At 29.7% G+C, this 20,920-nt stretch overlaps 1 protein-coding gene and 1 long non-coding RNA gene across 4 annotated transcripts in view; one reads left to right on the top strand and one right to left on the bottom strand.

The window, feature by feature from the left end:
- The window catches only part of LOC107441035 (uncharacterized), a 44,443-nt gene extending 40,609 nt beyond the window's left edge, over nucleotides 1–3,834 (top strand). The window contains exon 3 of the mRNA XM_043050255.3: nucleotides 1,374–3,834. Within this exon, the coding sequence (XP_042906189.2) occupies nucleotides 1,374–1,834 (461 nt within the window). The 3' untranslated portion in view covers nucleotides 1,835–3,834. The remainder of the gene's footprint in view (nucleotides 1–1,373) is intronic.
- The window catches only part of LOC107447262 (uncharacterized), a 164,917-nt gene that overhangs the window by 77,270 nt on the left and 66,727 nt on the right, over nucleotides 1–20,920 (bottom strand). For 2 of the 3 annotated variants that reach the window (XR_002376563.4, XR_002376562.4), the window contains exon 2: nucleotides 19,357–19,446. This is a non-coding gene — a long non-coding RNA (uncharacterized LOC107447262). Of the gene's footprint in view, nucleotides 1–19,356; nucleotides 19,503–20,920 lie in introns of those variants that run through there. The other variant, XR_015428691.1, reaches the window with a different exon arrangement.

The raw sequence follows: 20,920 nt of genomic DNA, 5'->3' as shown, positions 1-20,920 counted from the left end.
ATTTTAGATAAAAATTTCAATTATAAAAGTCAATGGACTGTTTCATCATTTATCGCAGCTTACGTCACAGGCGAGGAACTTTGGTAGGTGATGAAATATATTAATAACTACACACCCTTGGCAGAAATTGTAACTCCAGAAGTGGGCGATTTAATTGGAAAAAAAATTACTTATGCTACCAATTTTTAAAAATCGTGTAATTACTTCAAAAAGATCTTTAACTTCGGGTGTGACGAATGTTTTCTCATTAAGTCTGGAGGTAATTTGCATTTAGATAAGCTTCTTTAATTTACTTTGCGTTATTCTTACCCAGTGGGGGAGTATCTTAAATCCTTTGTCTTTTGTGAACTCTTCCTACAAAGACGACAGCTTAAACGAGAAAATATAATTAATTCGAGAAAGATTTAAGACTTATACAAACGATCAAAAATAGTATTAGAGTTATTTTATTTTTGCTAAATTCTTTTATTTTTCAAATAATTATGTATGCAATTAGCTTTTGAACATTTCATTTGTTTTGGAATCTGTTGCATGGTAAAATGCTTACAAAGATTGTATGAAATGTTGGTCTGGACATAATTAATAATTTTTTTTGAAGTCGGATTTTTGCAATCATTTGTTACAAACTAACTATGCATTTAAATACACGTAAAAAATTATATGTTTCCCTCCCATTTCTTATCTATTATGATACCATTTGTTTCGTGCGGGATTCGCCAGTTTGTCAGCGTTGTTACCAACCCAGTATAGAGGAGTGCCGTAATAACTGATTAAAGTAACCTGTTACAACTAATCTGGATACAAAACCTTAAATATTATAAGTAATCGTTGTTTTAAGATATCAAGCCGTGGTATATTTATTCATTATTATTTTTTTGAGGGATTATTCATTAGGTCATATTAACAGCTGACTGTAGCATAAAATTCGAGTCCTCCTTTTGTATTCTCCTTTTTTGTTTAAATAAATACTGTGTGCTCTTTTTGTTTGTAATTCATATAAAATCGGCAATACGTATTCACACACTCAATCATTATTAGAAATTATTATTTTTTCCCCAATGCCCACTCGGATATTTGTCATTCTGGTATCAGATTTGTTGACCACTCTCTCAGGGGTGCTATATTAGGTTTGCCAACGTTGCTCCTACCGTTCGAACGACAGATAGTACAGAGAATAGAAGGAAATAATATTAATCCTTGGTTCCAACCCGGTATATTTCTGACTTGACCTGACCACCACACAAAACGGTCAGCTTATTAGAAACAATAGAAATTTGCTTTTATGGGAAGAAATTCATTATTTTTTATTTGAAATTAATATTGTTTTCAAGCTTTGATAATATAGCATCTAACATATTTATTTTTTTTCCCAGATAATTCTTTCGTATGCGATTGCAGACTAGCTTGGGTAAAAACATATATTCACCACAATTACAGTTATTACTTGACAAAGGAGCTGATGCAACTTCAGTGCCATACAGAAGATGAAAAGCTTTCCATGCAATTTGCGCATAAAATGAAAATGGATTGCAGCAAGTTTGTAGAGCAGCAGAAAACGACGACGACGACAACACCTTGGCCAGTTACAGAGCAACCTGCCAAGTTGGTTCCCTATGAAATTCACAAGTCTAAGAACAGAACAATCAATGATTTGTCAGCTGACAGTGAAAACAACGATATTATTCAAGATAGTGAAGCTATCGATAACAGTGATGAAACTAATGACTCTGGTCCATCAGGATCTAAAGCTGTTGTTGCCGATTTTAATTTAATAATGTTAGCGACTCTCTTCACTTTGTTTCTGGTACGGAAACGAAAAGGAACGTGTTTTTAAATATTGAGATTATAGTTTACAATGCTTAACAGTTAGGTTTCTGAAATCTGGTCAATTTGTTTACATGATGGTAGTTCGTTAAATAATCCTTTGTGATTATGTCGCAGTATTCGCGGAATTATACTCAATGTTACTAATTCTTAACCTACAAATTATCTGGTTTCCTAATAAGAAATCAGGACACTGATTTGTTTTTTAAGAATAAATGAATGAATCACACCATTTCTGAAAATATTTTATCAGGATATCATAATTTTGGAAATTGAATTGTGATAAACGAATTGTCAAAGGAATTTGTATCAGTTCATGTCACTGATAAAGATATGAACCAAAGTCATTTGAGTAATTCAATTGTCATTTTTGTGGGATTGTACAAAGGTCTGAGACTTTTAACTTCATTGATAAAAGATGGGTATCATACTTCGAAGATTTCCACAGATTTTTTAAAAGATTTCTTGATCATAAAAGAGATGAATTTTTAGAATGGGTGCCACAGGCTTGTCAGTCTTTTGAAGTAGAATTTCTATTAAATATATTTTTCATATTTTTTCCTTGATTTGCATTAATTTAGAACAAAATCGTTTGGATTTCATAATTTAGTACAAATATATTTCTGATAATCTAACAGATTTTTTTAGTAACTTTTAGACTTTTTTTATGATTTAAAAATACCAAAATATATTTTTGCTAATAATCAGAGCGTCAGAAAGAAATATATATAAAAGGGATACAGATATCCCATCTGCATCAAAGAGTTAAAGATATTAAAAAGGAACAATTTTCTTCAAAGAATTGGTTGAATGAACTACTTGTTGCTTATAATGCTCTTAAATTTGAAAAAAAAAAATAGATCAGTGTTTTTAAGCAATCAATTAATATTTTCCTCCCCTAAGCTCTTCTTTGACAAAGAAGCTGAATAGCTTCAGCTCTGTTTTTTGTATTTGCCACTTAATTCTTCGTACAAAGGTAGTTATTGCTTTGTGACGTCATCAGCAAAGGTGCAATTTATTGAACTACTAACGTTGTATTTATTCTCTTTAAGTTTTGTTCATTTTAAGTATGAAATGATTTTGATTGTATTTAAAACACAAATCAGTCGAATTTAAAACTGTATTTAATTTGTTTACCGTAAGTTAATTGCAAGTAATTTATTTCAAGTTGATAAAAAAGTATTTCTATATCTGAAATTTAGATGTTAGTTATTTTTTCTTTGCTTTAAATTTAATTTAAAATAATTGTAATTATTAATTTATTGCAAATTTATTACATATTATTGAATGAAAATTGATAACAAATAGTATGAAGAAAATTGATTTGTTTAACTTTGGAGTATTTTTGTCTTTCGTTTTAAATTTGTATTATATTTATATCTATTTTAAGTTTATTTGATGTGATGCTTGTAAATAATTCCTCTAAAAATATTAAAAATGAATTATTCTTTTGCGCAAAATTTGAGTTAGCTCTTTTTGTCTTTTGTTTCATATTTTATGCCTACTTTCTAGTTGGTTTTGAGTCAAAATATTATGTAAGAAATGTAGTGTGTTAATTTCCTTTGCAAAGTTTTTGAATAGAATTGTCTAATTTGGTATGAGAACAATTTCTTTTATATTATTACCACTGATCGCCTTATATTATTAACACTTCTCATTTCAATCTTATAATTTTATTTTTTGAACTTTTTTTATTATTGAAGTATTAAAAGATTCTACAATAATTTATGGTTCTCATTATGTTTTGGTAATATATTGCGATAGCCAACTGAATTTAAAAGAAGTCATAAAATTTACTTTCTAGTAAAAAATGTATTAAATTTGGTGAAATTTTGCATAAGACATGATTATTTTAATTTTACCTTTAAGTGTTTTATGGAAATGTATATTTTTCTTCATTACATCATCAAAAAGTTAAGCTTTGCAGCTAATTCTTTTGCATCATCATTATGTTTTAAAATTATATATTTTGTTTAATAAAGTAGACAAGTTTGTCGTTCTGTGCTTGAATTTGTAACATTTCTTTTGTTCGAGCTTAATAACAAACTAAATTTTGAAATGCTGTAACTGGTTGTTGTTTTCTTCTTTTTTTTGAAAAATGAACTATCTCTTTACACTTATACCTATGTTTTTTTTTCTTTTTAAAAAGAGAAAACACAAACATTTAAGGTAAGCATTTCTTATTGTGCAACAAGAGATAATATTCAGTGTACATATTCATAAAATGGTAAGACATATTATTGTAAAAATGTCCAGAAAAATACCAATCTACTAGCCGGCTTTGACGATCAGCTTGGTCACCTTATAAAATTATCTTGTATAGTAGGGGAGAGTGGAGTCAATTGTAACATTTTTTACTTAACTATTTTAAACTATCAAAATCCAATATATTATTAGTATTAATTGACAGACGAGTAAAGTAGACTATCCTCTACTAGAAAACGAGTCTACTAGTCGAACGAGGTCATCAACATTCCGTGCCAGATGCAATCGCCTTCCCATCATATCCCAGACATGCTCGATGGGAGAGAGATCTGGTGATCTGGCAGGCCAAGGAAGAGTTTGATAAGCTTTCAGACAGTTCATAGCAACACGTGCCGTATGTGGTCTGGCATTGCCTGCTGAAAAACCAGCCCAGAGCGCTGCAAAAGGAACGGTAGCAAAACAGGTCTTAGGATGTCGTCGACGTACCGCTGTGCAGTTAGTGTACCTCTAATGACGACCAAAGGGGTCCGGGTGTCAAAGGAAATGGCACCCCAGACCATAATGCCTTGTTGAGGGCCGGTGTGGCGTGCAATAGTGAAGGCAGGATCCCCCCCTCTGCCCTGTGCGTCTCCAAACACGTCTTCGATGATCGTCAGGACACAGTTGGAAGCGGGATTCGTCGCTGAAGACTATACGTCCCCAATCGGCATCATTCCAGCCTTATCGAGCGTCGATTTTGCGCGTCTTGGTGCTTTGATTTTTTTGTTATAGAGTGTATATAAGCATTAATGGTGACCAAACAGAAATCATAGCATATCTGTAATTAAATATTCTAATATTCCAACCCTTTAATTCTTCTCTACCCCCCGAGATATGTATCGAGCGTGATTAATTGACAAAAGAGCCTGCCTCGACTATACAGATCCAACTGCAGAAGACATTCACTTCACAAAATAAATACATAAAACGGTGTTATAAGAATTAAGTAAACCAAAAAATTATAGACGAAAAGAAAAACAAAGTAAGACAGACAGCAAAGGTACATCAATATCAGGGAACAAGGGCGCCGGCAGCGGGGTGCACTTGCACCCCCCTGGCTTTTTTTAAAAACAATTACAGAGATACAGAAAAATTTTGTTATAAATTTTTTTTATTAAACATATTTTTGTGGAAAACAAATAATTAAGTAATTATTGATACATAACAATTAAAAAATTGTTTAATCAAACAAGAATTGTAATCGTCCTGTTTGCTGTCCAAATCTGTTTATAACTTTTTCAATGAATTCTGAGTCATCTTTGATTCTTTTCTTATGCACACTGAGCATTCACAAACTTAGCAGATATCCAAGCTATATTTTTAAATTTCATTTAATAAAATGTAAATAATATTTTATTTTCTATTAGTTATTCAGTTTAACAAAGGTGTATAACACAAACTGACTTCTCGCAACTGTAAAACTTCATCAACACAATAAATACCAATGTTAATCTTGCACAAATACGTTAGTATACGAAACTACTGTTTTTAGTTATTTGCGTTTCAAAGTCAGTAGCTATGCCAGCGCCAGCGCGATCGCCTCTGGGCAAAATTTGCAAGTACAAGAAATTCGTACTTTTTTTTAAATATCTTGCTAACAATGAAGAAATGTATCTTGAAAAAATGAACAGATGAAAGTATATGTAATAACAAAACAAAATGTAATAGCAGAATATTTTAATTTTTTTTCGGGGGGAAGGGAGGGTAGTTTGTAAGAGGGTTGCACCCCCTTATATATTATTCTGCCGGCGCCCTTGGGGAAGCGTCTTTCTAAAACAATGTTTACTTAAAAAGAAGGTGCAATCTAAAAATAATATAAAGTCACAATAAGATTTGTAGCTTTGCTTTTTGAAGTATAAATATCGATAGTAATTATATCGTAAAATATTAATTTATAAACAATTTTTTTTAAATTTAGAAATCTATTTGCTAAGCAATTGCTAAAATGGCCTACGGTTAATTTATAAGTAAGAAATAGTTAAATTTTTTCAATATGCATTGGATGTCAAGTTGAGTTTCATAAAAGCCTGATTTGCCTGTACGACCCCAAACATTTGTGTCATTCCACTTGCAAAGTAAAAAAAAAAATATGTTAAATAAGTTAATACATTTTATCCCATAAAATATAGAAACATTTTAACAATTATCTGCCATACTAAATGATTTAATTTTTACGTTATTATGCATATTTACCCCGCTATAATGAACTCCAGATATAGTGAACACACAGTTGTAGTGAACGTTTTTAAAGGTCCAGTCCGAAATGTTATATTTCATACGTTTAAACATGGTTTTTCGAAGTTCTTTAGACTAGTAAAATTAAGTCACAGTTGAAATGTTTTACACTTGAAGCAAGGCTATAATTTTATATTATATTTACCATCTTCTGTAAGGAATTATCTGGGCTTTAGAATGGACAAATTACTAAAATATTTTAAAAGTTATTGAACTAAACAAGCATTAATTTGGCAAAATTTTTCCACTTATATGAAAATTATCAAAGTCCAGTACCAATGTATTTCTTTCTCCTGACCTTTTCCATTTCATTTTAAACTTCTTCTGCGCATTATAATAGGGGGCGTTGTTTTTTCAGTTTTTAGTGTTTTCTTTTCTTCTACTTGCTTTTGAAGTTGATGCTTGACCTGTGACTTAGTGAGTTTTTATTTTTCTGATGATTTTGATTGAGTTTCTTTTCTTAATTTGTTAATTATTTTGAATGTATCTTGTTTTTCCTGGACCTCTATACAAAACCATCGGGGTACTGAGGGAGATATTTTAAGCATTTGCTTCTCGCTCAATTAGAAATGGTTTTGTTTTTAATGACTACCGAGGCCGGTACCCAATGAAGACGTCGGCTTCGGTGGTCATATTTTTATTTTTATTTCCTTCGTTTCTTTTATTGATACTTTTTTCTGAAATTTCTGCTGCTTCTTAGCGCAGAAATCAAAGAAGTTTTATCCTTCTTTTTCAAAGAAGTTTTATCCTTTTCGAATTTAATTATTTGTGTTTTCTTTCAGTATTATCAAAGTCAATGCATCATTCCCATTTTTTGCAAGTTTTTATGACCCCAGAAATTGCGAAAGATTTGGATAAATTTCAAAGGATATGGATTTCTGACCCTTAAAATATGTGTAGCCGCAAACTGAGAATTATTAGTATAAATGTTTGCTAAGGAGAGTGGTTCAAAATTTGGACTCCTTACTGTTAATTTGACTTTTTATGCATTTCGCCATATCTCAAATATCAAATTTTGAAAAAACGCGCATTTTTAAAATTCGATTTCTGAAGAACTATTCGACCGATTTTGCTCAAAATTTGTATTTTGTCATACCATTCTTTAAAATGATGTAAAAAACTGGGTATCTAACAATTTGAAATTTTTCGACCATTATTAGTAATAAATTTCGACTATTATAAGTAATAAAAAACAATAAATATTTACTAAAAATTATTTTTACATAGAATTATCTTAGGATAAGCGAATTTTATGATTGTGTGCATAAAGGTTTCAATTATCTTAAAAAATTCGCGAGATATGGAAAAATACTCAAAAACTGAAATTAGCTCTTCAGGGGTCCAAGCGTTGGACCGCTCTCCTGATCAAACTATGGGGACCATAATTCCTAAATTTCGTCTAAACCCCTATATTTTGGGAGACAGAAATCTGAATCCGTCGAAAAAAAATAATGTTTATTCAGAGAAAGTACAGTTTTCTGCTTGATTTCGCATTTTAAAGTATCGTCGGCACAAATTAATTAGCATATTTGAAGTCACCCCCTCGAGCCTTTAAGATTGAGTCCTAGAACGTTTATATCAGATCATTAGATCAAAATTTATTTAGGATGGTCGATTTTTTACTTCCATTTTTTATTTTTGCCTACTGTACTACTGCAATCATTATTTTTCAACTATACTACTTCAATATGCTAAAAAAAAAATTTTTTTTTTTGAAAGACAGTGAACCATCGCAGGGCCAGATTATCCATTAGGCCAGACTAGGCCATGGTCAGGGGCCCCCAATGATTAGGGGCCCCCTTAAAATGGATTTTTTGAAAATAAATTTAAAAAAATTAATAAAAACAATGATTTTTCAAATTTTTTCGAAATGTTATGATTATTTTTTAGTTCTAATTTAATAAAATAAAGTAAAATTTAATTTATTATTATTTATTTTAATTTTAAATATGCTTTCTTAAATGAAAAGATATATAAATACTTTTATATTTGAATAAATAAAAAAAATATACGAGAAAAAAATTTAATCTAAGGGCCCCAAAAATTCGAATGGCCTAGGGCCCCGCGTGCGCTTAATCCGGCCGTGAACCATCCTTTGTAATGCATTCAGATCTGTAGATGGTTCGGTCCCACAAATTAACGAAAAAAAATATTCTAACTTTAAATTAACAAAAATTACCAGTTTCGAATTTCAGACATTAAACATAAAATAACTAAAAATATTTCTGGTGAAAATCTCAAATCTTAGCAACATTTAAGAAACGAAAACTAAAATTGAATTCAAAATTTCAAACGTGTAACAGCTATGAAGTTAGAAACGATAAGTGAAATTTGTTACATTATTGCATCGTAGTGTTTACACAATATTACTGTCTAAAAATAAATATTTACATGCATTTTATGATGACATTTTATGATGACATTGTTAATTGACCTACTTAACTAATTGAGGAAACACAAACTAGTAAGTGACTAACAACTTTATGAGCACGCCAATGTTATAAATTTTCTTTTCGCAGTTTTATTCAAAGAATTATGATTTTCCGTAACTATTTCTTAATAAAATGAAATATACAAAAATTGTGTTATTTTTATGGTACAAACTCTTATATTACGTTTATTTTTATATTATATTATATTGCAAACAATTTTTTTTTCATGCAGTGGATTTAAAAATTATCGATTATCAAAATGAATAATAACAGAATATCGCTCCAGAATCTCTCCATAATAATATTGTTATAAACCTCAATAATAACCTTAAAAAATGCCGGGGCATTGAGGCTTTGTTAGTCAGGTTTATTGAGCAATGATTGATCCATTTTTAAATTATTTTAAAGGTATTTGCTTCTCGTTGAAAACGGCCGCAGATACCGTTTAAATAATTAGAAACAAATAAAGCTTAGAAAACAATGAATGGTATAATTACTTACAAGTTTTAAAGTATCTATCTCGGATCATTTCAAATAGTCTAAAAATATCTATCTGAGCTTATTTAAGAAACTTAAAATATGTTAGATTGTTTGGAAAATATTGGAAGCATTCCCAATTAGCCCCGTGCATTGCAAAATGACAAGAATGTGATTTGCAAGAAAGCTGGATTTTTCATTTAACTCATCACACTTTCTTAGTGGGCTATTTCCAAATATTCTTTAGACCGATGTTTCTTTAAAGTTAATGCTCAAAAGCGATTGTATGTTTTATTTATCATCCATTGATTCAAGCGAATTGAAATACTAGTTTTATAATAAAATTTGAATGCCGTAATATCAATAAAAAGAGGGATCCGCATGTTTACTTCGTGCAACTATTTATATTCAAAGTTTTGTAAATTATATTAACGGTTTTCAAAATCGTTGCTGGAAAACGGTAAAGTTTAAAACATAAAAATAAAAATAATTCTTCCAATTTTATGTGAGAAGCCTAAAATCTTTTGACAGATGGCGCTGCTTTCTGATGCATGCATAGATTGTTTCATCATGTATTATGAGGGTTTATGATAGTGGGTTCGAGTTCTGATAAATGATAGCGAATTCGAGTATTTGTGTGTAGTTAATCTTTTGCTCAGTAGTCTGGTTTTTAGAATGTTATTTGGTTTGCAGCTGATGCAGTACACATCGAAAATTTTCAATGGGTTTTTCATTTATTAGAAGATTTCGAAATTTTCAAATTGTATTTTCAAATATTTTTCTTTCATTTCGGCGTTCTTTTATCTGCTGTGCTATTTGTTAAAAAAAATTGACACAACATCAGGATTTCTAAAAAGAAAAATTTATACCCTGACACATGATTTTGCTGCAGAAACAATTTTTTAAGCGTTAACCGTTTTGTTGTAACAAAAATTTTGAGTTCAAACACCCTATATAAATATCACTATTTTTTATTTTAAAATTTGTATGAATATAAAATCTCCTGTTTTCCATTTCATAAAATAAATAAAAATTTAGAATGAGTAAAATATTTTTCATCCTGTTAAAATTTGAACCATTATTTTTTAATTATACTCTGGTGTTTACTTAAAATTTTTTTCTAACTTTGCAATTAACCGGAGTCTTAAAAAAAAGAAATAATTTTAAAAATGAATAACTATCAAGAAAAAGTTTATTATATTTATTAAAGAACACTTTTATTGATTATTACCAGACGCATGATTCATTATTTATAATTAGAAGATGAATGATTTTTGATTAATTTTGCTTGCAGCAAGTACTTTCAGAATTAACAACGTTTTATAAGTAAACTAGTATCATTCTTCTTAAGCTGTTAGACAACTTCCGGGTAAAATAAAGAAAAATATTTAGGTTGCTGTTTGAGTATTCAATCATCCTCTGAAAGTGAGTTTTGGAGTGACTCTTCTCGGAAAAATTTATCGCCAACTCATATTAGCTGTGCAATGAAAAAGACATAAAAAACGACACTGATGCTTTTGTTTCAGTATGTTTATAACAAAACCGATGTACTGTTTGGCATAATTAAGAAGAAAAATTAACGAGGCGGACAATTTATTTTGGGATAACGCCAGATTGGAATAAAAATATTTATGAATGAATCATTTTTTTACAAAGTGCTTTTTTATATTAAAAAAATGTTTATTTCTACTTAATAGCTTATTCCATTCCATGTGTGAGTGGTTTTTACATATATGGTACAGAACATTGCGTGTCCTCACGGGCTGTTTTTCGAATGCTTGTTTGGTTAAGCTTTGTCCATTTTCGGGTTAGAGCGTTTAGGGTTAGAGCGTCAAGGGATAGAACGTTTTTTTATTACTGGAGTTTTTAAAAATTCTATTAGAAATTTTTGATTTTTATCAAACCAATTTAATTTTGCAGTTTCGGCTCGGGATAAATCGTTTGCCTTCCAATAAGGCGTCCCAGGTTCGAATCCTAGTGATGGCTGGTTGATACAAATTCTGCTCCCTTCTCATACCGAGCATAGTTTTGATGTAAAGTATCGGCAATGGTAGACGAATCATGGGTTACAATCACCTTGCCACCGGGATAACAGTGGGAGACTTTCGTAGTTTTCCTCTATATGCAACACAAATGCGGCCTGGTTCTATCAAACAGTTCTGTCCTAATGCTTGATACAAGAGTTCCCTTGCGTTGTGGGTTGGGTTTAAAATTACAAGGTTACTGAGTTCAGCATTGATAGTCGTAAACTCAGAATTGGGTAAGCTGTTCATAAAATAATGACCGTCAGAGAATTTTTGATTTCTTGATGGAAGGAAGTGTGCTGTTGGGCTTGCTCCTGCAGCCACACCCTCCGGGTCAATTATAAAATTTCTTATTTAGTAAGTCATATGTGTATTAAAAATGTTTATTAATTTATATTTTGAAGAAGCTCCATAATTGCAAAAATAAAAGATTTTTATTATTTATCATATTTGATTCTTCATTAAAGCAGTTTATGATTTTAATATATAATTGCTTGTCTATATTATACTAGAATAGAATAACGGTCAGTTGGATATCATTCATATCCAACTGACTGTTACTAAAAATGTACATGAATGTATCGTAAGTATATTAAAAATGATGATTAAATTTTATTTTGATAAAACTCCATATTTGCAAAAATAAAAGATTTTATTATTTATCATATTTGATTCTTCATTAAAGCAGTTTATGATTCTAATATATAATTGCTTGCCTACATTAAGCTGGAATAAAGTAACGGACAGTTGGAAATAAATCCTCAACATCTTTATTGTTTTATTGATAAAAAATTCCTTGATAATGTTGTCATACTCTAAATTTAACGTCAAAAAATATTGATTGTGGTGTAGTATGAAAAATTTACTAGAAATAGAGGAAACGTAATACATGCGCACGAAATGGTAAACCCATTGAGTTGGAAGGGGTAGAGTTCAAGGATCCCTCTTCATTTCGAAATAGAAATGCTAGATTATTTTAATTAAAAATCCGAATTTTATTTTTAAAAAAATATTTTTTGTATTTTTGAATAAAATACAATAATTGCTAAATCAAAAGTTTGGGCCGACGAAACTTTAATTAAAAGCCTCATTTGAACAAAGAAAAACCTAGTTATTATTACGTACATGTTTTTACAAGTCTATCCAATCACATTTTAAAACTAGATATAAACACAATACCTTAAATAGATTTTAAAGAACTATATCTATCTCAAACTGAACAAAGAAGAAGTTGGAAAAATATTCAAATAAGGCCTTTAATTATAATGCGGGTCAACAAATAGTCAAAATTTGAATAAAAGTGATGGGATGTAAGCTTCTTACAAAGATTGCAAAGCAGGGCCTTGACAAAACAATAATTTAAATCCATTTGAAAATTCAGCTTAACACTAAACCAGGAGTTCCTAGTTCTTAAATTCCCTATTTATACGGGAAACGAAATTGTCTTTTAAGATAAACATTATTTTGTAAATATTCGATATTCTATACAAAATACAGAAGAAAACGAATGATAATAGTCATAAACTAAATCTCGTGTTTATGTTTCAACATTACTATTTTACAAAAATAAAAAAAAAAAAAATAAAAAATTTATTTAAAAAAAAAAGGAATATATGTAAAAAAAAGAAGAAAACATGTATAAAAAAAACTAATGTTTTAATATCTATTTCCCGCGAGATTTCGAAGATCTACTGCAGAAAATCCCTCGGCTCAAATTTGGGTCGCGACATATAGTCTGGAAACCTTACACTAAAGTATGGATACTTAAAATGTGAAACGAATGAAATTTTTACTTTTTCTCTTTACCCTAACTATTTACCATAAAAAATAAATAGAAAAACTGATTGTTTTAAAGTTCAATCATAAATTAGTTCTAAATTAAGAAAATAACAATAAATAATAGGTTTATAAAAAATAATTACGATCATGGGAATGGTGTTTAAGGAACCTTAGTCGAATGTTAAAAAAAGATAACTCTATAATTATTGCTCTATCTAATGCTTACTGCTATATAATTAAATATCGATAGCTTATTTCGAAGTGATTTTACGAGTTATGATAAATTATATCTCTGTAAATGTCATATTTACTATAGGATTTTGTCATTCAATTATTTTTTACGGCTTTCGGTAGCTTTCTCCTCTTCACCGGTGTTATAAATACCGGTGTTTTTAAAAGAAAAATGCATACTACTTTTGGCAATGTCATTTATTGTGCTTTGGATAGGGCAACTGTTAATTTAATGCAAACTGTTTTATTTAACATTCCTTATAAATGAATTTCATTATTATAATTTTTGAGTTCGTTTCGGTGATTTAAAAATACGGGAGATTCAAAAAGCTACACAATCACCTAACTTAAATGACCATAAGAACTCAAGTTATCAACATAAAACTATCTTATAATCTAAGTTTGGTAATGAAAAAGAGAAAAGAAAGGGATATTTTCTTTCGATTATGGAAGAAGTTATATTACTTGATAACATTTTTTGATCACTCCGGATTATCAGATTACGGTTAATTGAAAGTCTACAGTATTTGAACACCAAATGCATAGGGAATTAAAATTAAAAAAAAAAAAACTAAGGATATTGAAGTTCGTGGCACGGAGATTTGGGGGATATTTCCATATCGTGATCTGTCTCGCCAAGTACAATCGCCAAGATGCCAAATAGATTTTAAACTTGCAAATGTTTTTAAAAAAACATGTTGATGTTTGCCCGGGGGTGGCTACGAGTTATACCTTTCGAGTTAGTCCCTTTCTGTGATGTTTTTTTTTTTTTTTTAGTTTCTCGCGGGTCACTGCCCGGAAGTTTCCAAGACTTGGCGATTATTTTGCCACAGATCACGATACGGAAATCTCCCCAAAATTTGTCCAGTATAACAGCTAATTTAAAATACATTTTTATACATAAGAAACAATATTAACTTTTCAATGAACCTTCCGTAATTTTTATGACTTTCTCTCATTATTTTACTTATATTTGATTATTCGTTAGTCGCATTTTTCTAAAATCTGAACGACGCACCAACTTGATTTAAAGCTATTTTTAAAGTTCTTCTTACTAATCCAGATTGGCCACAAACTTTGCAATCACCTAATATTACAGGAAATGGTTTAAAAAAAGAAGAAATTCGAGTTCTGATTTAACTCTTTATTTTCAATACAGTGACTGTCTAATCGGAATTGTGGTCTGTGAAATACGATGTTCTGGACGTTCTCTAGGTAGATCTTTTTACACCATGACTCAACAAAGGATTGAATAATAAGGAAGTGAAAATTTATTATGTCTATTGAACACCATTACGCAAAAGAATTATGCATTCTATCTGCTGTCGCCACAAATTATCGTCAAATTAATTCAGGGCATTGAGTTCAAGACCAAAAAGGTTCTTTTTCCGCCCACCGTATTGTTGACAATGACTGAATACTAGAGGTCCAACTTCCATAAGGAATGAAAATTTTTTTTGGAAGTCTTAAAACTAAATTTATTATCATTGATAGCAATTGAAAAATGTTTTTCTTTCGGGTTCATTTTATGACACATTACATACAAAAGTACTCGCATTTTGTCCCCTTAAATTCACGGAGACAAAATGTCAAATCGACTGCATAACAAGTGAAAAAGTTTCGAAATAAATAAAAAATTATTATTCCTTTGACACATTGCTTTCTTTAGATTTATTCCATGATAATAAAGGTTCAACCTCCATAAGAAATGAGCTTTTTTCAAGTTTTAAAACAAAAGTTATTATCATTATTAGCAAATGATCCATTTTTTTCCTTCGGGTACGTTAAAGGGCATATTTCCAGGTGCACAAATACTTCTACTTTTCTCAACAAATTCACGGAGACAAAATGTCAAATCGACTGCATAAAAAGTGAAAAAGTTTTAAAATAAAAAAATAAATTATTATTCCCTTGATACATTGTTTTCTTTAGATTTATTCCATGATACTAGAGTTTCAACCTCCATTTGAAATTAGTTTTTTTTTCAAGTTTTAAAACAAAAGTTATTATTATTATTAGCAATTAATTCATATTACAAATACTTGAACTTTTCTCAATAAATTCTCGGAGACGAAATATCACATCCACAATATATCCGGTGAAAAAAGTTCTGAAGTAAATGAAAATTCTTATTCCCTTGATACATTGTGCTCTTAGCATTTCTTTCATTATATTTTGGCGATACAGTGAGGTTATGTATATACTTTTGTGTAGGAAATCGTCAAATACATATTACGAAAAATGACTAAAATCTTCAGTGAATATCTTTTGTAAATGATATTGCCAGTGAACTAATACAAATACAAATTTATTTTCATGAAACATTATTCCCATACTATTTATTTTAAGTTGCTTTTGCCATATACAGTCAGGGTAGGTTTGTACTTCTATATAGGAAAATCAGCGAATAAATATTTCGTAAAAGTACTGGATTCTACTAAAGGATATATATTTTAAACAATAGTAAGTTTTGAAAAAGTATATACATATATTCTTATTCCCCTAATACATAGTTTCTACAAGATTTATTCCATGATTCTTTAATCAGATAAGGTAAAGTTAAGCAACAGTTAATTATATGTTGGAAAATCGAGTAATATTGAGCAACGGGATAGGAATTTTCTGAGAATACTTTCATTTAAAACAAAAAAAAAATAAATTATGTGAGACGTATGTAGAATTATTCAAAAGCTTTTACAAAAATATTCATTTTATTAAATATGCTAATAAGCAAAATGCACTGGATTTAAATAATATATTGATATGCGGAACATATGGTTATAAAATTATAATTTTACTATCAAAGATCTGTAGAGTAAGGAAAAAAAGATGCGTTCTCTTTAGATTTACAATCAGTTATTTTAAATGCCGAGTTCATTAATTAACATGTCAGTTGTACCTAAGATGCACGTCGTATGTACTAAGATTTATGCAATTATGTGTAATACGTGCCTAGCTGACAATCAGTTATTAATCATTTTAACGCTTAAATATGTTACGAGATAAAAAAAATAAAGGAATTAGTATGAAGCTTTAATTAAAACTAATTGATATGAGACAAATATTACTTTTAAGAATATGATAAATATTAAGTACCAGATGTATTCTTAAATTATACATCATAAGAATACTTTAAGTAAACTTCGGCAAAATTTTTTATTTTAAGTTTTACACATTTTATGATGTGAAGAGAATATTTATCTATCATTAGCCACACGTCTAGTATGACTGATTGATTATTCATAAAGTGAGAACGAATTGAAATATTCTTTAAGAAGAATGTGCATTTTCTTTCTTTTTTGTTTTGATTTATTATGATAAATATTAGCTACGCTACGCAAAAGTTTTTCCTTTTCACAATTTTTCTTAAAAGAGTATTCTATTTAAAATTAGGTTATCGACGGTTATATTACTAAATAAATAAAAATGTATTTTGTTTAGAAAAACATACATTTTATTTAATTGAATAAATGCAAAGATGAAAAAAAAACAAAACAATTTATTTATGTCCAATTATGAAATAATAACGTAATATGATAGTTTCATCTTCTTTCAACAAATAAAATGAACTATTGTTGATTCCAGAAATAAACCCTTGTCTAAATTGAAAAAAAAATCAAAACTTTTTTTGATTGCTTATACTACTTCCAAAGTAATACATTTCTTAAGGTGGGTTCGCAATAAACAATTAAACGAACTTTAAATCTACGTTTTGCGCTTGCGCAGAAGACGTGACGTCAATGTCTGAGCGTACTGAGTCCTCTCAACTGGATTTTACAAAATCTACTACGTTTTGCACTTATGAAGTGGACGTAATACACTGAAACATTAACATCGTCACTCTCTCTGCGTACATATAACAATCCAACGATTAGCTAACGAGTGTAAAATACTAACAGTGCATAGACATTAATAGTGATACAAACATATTTATTTTGTAAGTCTGCTGGTTCGTCTTTCAATTAAAGGGTTTGGGACGAAATGCTGACAAGTTAAATTTCAAATTGTTCTGGAGATCAGTTTTAAATAGCGGGTTAAGGTGTCATGATTTCCATGTAAGCGATAAGATGTTTCTGTGCAATGCGTTACCTAGTTGAGATTCCGGAATTTTTCACCCATCCGAAAACTAAGAGTTAGCAGGAGTGAAAATGGCATCTTCGGAAAATGTGGCTTATTATATTTATGAAATTTAATTTTATTTTATGAAATATAATTTTCAAGTAAGTATTGCTTTTACAGATAATTTGAATAAAATAAAATATTTCCCACACGAAACACGAGGAAATTTTGAAGGAAAAAAAAATCACTGATAATTACTCTTACTGATGTAAAATGTTACAAACTTTTAAGTATGCAACACTGGAATACATAACTAAAACTATAATTGAATTATTTGGTTATGCAATTGAAATTAAAAAATAATTAAAATATTACAAATTGTACCACTTTCAAAACACAATATACTTGATTGTGTTGTTATCTATTACTGGTTGGTTTGATGCATGTATGGTGCTGTTACATACAGGAAATCCCCAAAACTAACTTTAAGTACTTCCTATCTGAAAACAATACTAAGAGGAGCAACTTTAAAATGTAAAATCATTTTATTGCCCGAAATTCTTTAAATGTTATTGGTGGAGTAAGAAATTGTTGCACTCATTATTAAAATCTAAAAAAATACTATGCACTATAGCAATTGCTTAAGTATCAAATTAATTATGTTTATTAAGAAGTTATAGTTTATAAAAAACTATGAAATAACTTATTCGGAAATTCACTGTCTATTGCCGCCTATTCTATGGAGCTTAGATAGAGCTAGAGCTCCCTCAGTAATTCCCTACAAAGTCTATAAACATTATTTTGAGGAAAGTTGCAGAAAACGGCATCATTAGTTTCTTTTTTTCCCCTAATAGCTGCGAGAATAAAACTGCTTGGATTTTTATTCTAACTGAGATAGACTATCAGGTACATAATCAAAGTAATAAAATTTTTTTCCAACTGAAATATTTATTTAATAGCATTAAATAAGTTCAATGAACTTTCTACACTGAGAAGCAAATAGTTGATTTAAAAAAAATCGAAGATGATATATAGTTTTAAATTTAAAGTATTTTTTTTTTGCTTTTGATAAATTATGTTTGTTGGTAGGATTCAAGAACAGAAATCAAACAAAATGTAATTTTGATTATGCTTTTCTCTGCATTAAGATTTTATGTGCCCATCTTTTTACAATTGCAGTGATTAAATTTTCGTGGGATTTTGAGTTGATATAGCCTGTACCCGATCATGTCCTATTGACAAGGTCTCAGCTTTATCCGAAAGCATCATTTAAAAGAAAACATATATTTAAACGTGATACGAAATATATTTTAAGAATTCAAAATAATAGGTAAAAAGGTGTTATCGTAGGCTGAACTTCTGAAAATAAAACTTCAAGCAATAAGAAGTTACAGAGTACATTCTATGGTGTTAAAATCAAAACCTTCTTAATCAAATGTTTCTCACACCGTCGGTTTAAAAATAAATAGCCCTCACCATGAGTCATTAATTTAATTTTATATTTTATAACCGTCGTTGAACAGAATTTTGAGTTAACGACTAATGTTCAACTCCGTAGCTTTGTAATTTTGAACCCAATCCAGAAGACAAGGGAACTCCTGGATCAAGTATTGGGAGAAATTTGCCTTCATGGAGGACTTTTTGATCGAAATAATTAGCATTAGCGTTACATGGAGAGGAAGACCACGAGAACCTTCCACGGTTAACCAGGTGGCAAGGGGACTCTAACCCATGATCCGTCTACCACTGAGGATATTTCACGTCAGCACTGTGGTCGGTGCACGCCGGATGCGGAATTCGCATCGACCAGCCATCTTTGGGATTTGAATGGAAGGCGAACGGATCTTAATTGCATATCAGGTATAGCAGAAAGGCAAAAATTAGTTACTCTGCAGATTACCTTGGTAAATGAAGATTAACTATGGTAAACTGTTAAAGTGCCGAAAATTGTTTCATTTCTCAAATCACTTCGGTAATCTGCAAATTACCTATTACTTTCTGGATCTAATATCAGTGAAAATAAGTACAAATATAACAATAAATTTACTTACGTTTTTCTCGATATCAAGCGAATTAAGAGGATACAATCGAACAATCAGCAAATTAGTTGATAGAATCAATCATTAACCTATTAGAAGTTCCTAATATAAATAATCAAATATATTATTACAATTAAGGAAATAATTATTATCAATGATACAATGCTGGATATGAGTAAGAGGAGAGGGAGTTGTGAGGAGTAAGGAAAGGAAATGAGAAACAGAAGACCTAATTTGTGAAATTACCTATATAGATAGATAAAATGGTAAATAGGTAGATAAAGATGCAATGCGACTAACACTTTACTTCTCCCTTTCACCCAAATTAATCTGCCGATAATATAACTAAAGAATTAAGTTAGTAAAATTAAACAATCAACAAATTAGTTGATAGAATCAATCAATTAAAAATCCATCAATTTAATAATCAAATCGTTAAAAATGTAATTAGTAAGGGAAGCAAATCAGAAACGGAAGACTTGATTAGTAACATTGTATATATATAGGTAAAATGGCAAATAAGTAAATAATGGTATAACGAGAAAAATGCTTGATTTCGCATTTTAACCCTAATCAATCTTCAGATTAGATAGGTATTGTGCTCAGTGACGACTATTGAGGTATAGCAGTAACATGTTCGTTAGATAATTAACTTTTCTTAAAACTTTTTTATATAGATTTAAATGGACATACAAGCTCCAAGAAGAATATTTTAAGATGCAGAGGTTTTATTTTATTCACTGTATATTTTTGTAACAGTAAGAGAACTACAAAGTATATTATAATCGAATTATAAGGGGGATTCCACTGCTATATTTGAGTTTCGGACATCAAAAGGTACTTTTTTTAATTCCATGTTCTCTTTAGAGACAATGCTATTGAAGGAATTGTATTAAGACGTGACCTTCTCAACGCAAAAAACATTGAGCCAATCAAGAATGATGAATTGCAGCTTCCGGATATCCTGGTCTAACATTTTCTTGACATTATTGACGCCAACTCCGAGTTTTTGATTGAATAAACGCTACTTCTCAAATAGTAAAACTCAACAATGACTTACATCACGTAAAATGTTTTTTATAGAAAGCTGTACACAGTTTTTAATTGCAAAAAAAAGCATTGAAATTAGCAAAATTATAAAACAATGGCAATTAATAAATTGAGAATAAATGGGATTAAATATAGAATACGGCGAATGAGGCTAGACTGCGATAAACTCAAAGTAAAAAGTTTGCAATTCTAGCTGCTCAAAAAAAAAAAAAAAAAAAAAAAAAAAAATACAAAACAGGCTGTACTACAAACTAAATTTTTCAATTATAGGTGATCAAAATATACAAATCAAGAAGTACTTGAAACTATAGTTTGAAAGTCCAGTTACGCAAAATATATAAATCAAGCGGTACTAGGAAATAAAGCTTTCAATTCTAGATGCTCAAAAATATACAAATCAAGTGGTACTAGAGTTTGCAATTATAGGTGATCAAAATATACAAATCAAGAAGTACTTGAAACTATAGTTTGAAAGTCTAGTTACGCAAAATATACAAATCAAGCGGTTCTAGGAAATAAATCTTTC

This window comes from Parasteatoda tepidariorum, chromosome 8 (assembly GCF_982258835.1).
Source record: "Parasteatoda tepidariorum strain Cologne lab strain chromosome 8, Ptep-v5.0, whole genome shotgun sequence".
Classification (NCBI taxonomy): Eukaryota; Metazoa; Arthropoda; class Arachnida; order Araneae; family Theridiidae; genus Parasteatoda; species Parasteatoda tepidariorum.
This window is presented reverse-complemented; position numbering and strand designations above follow the sequence as displayed.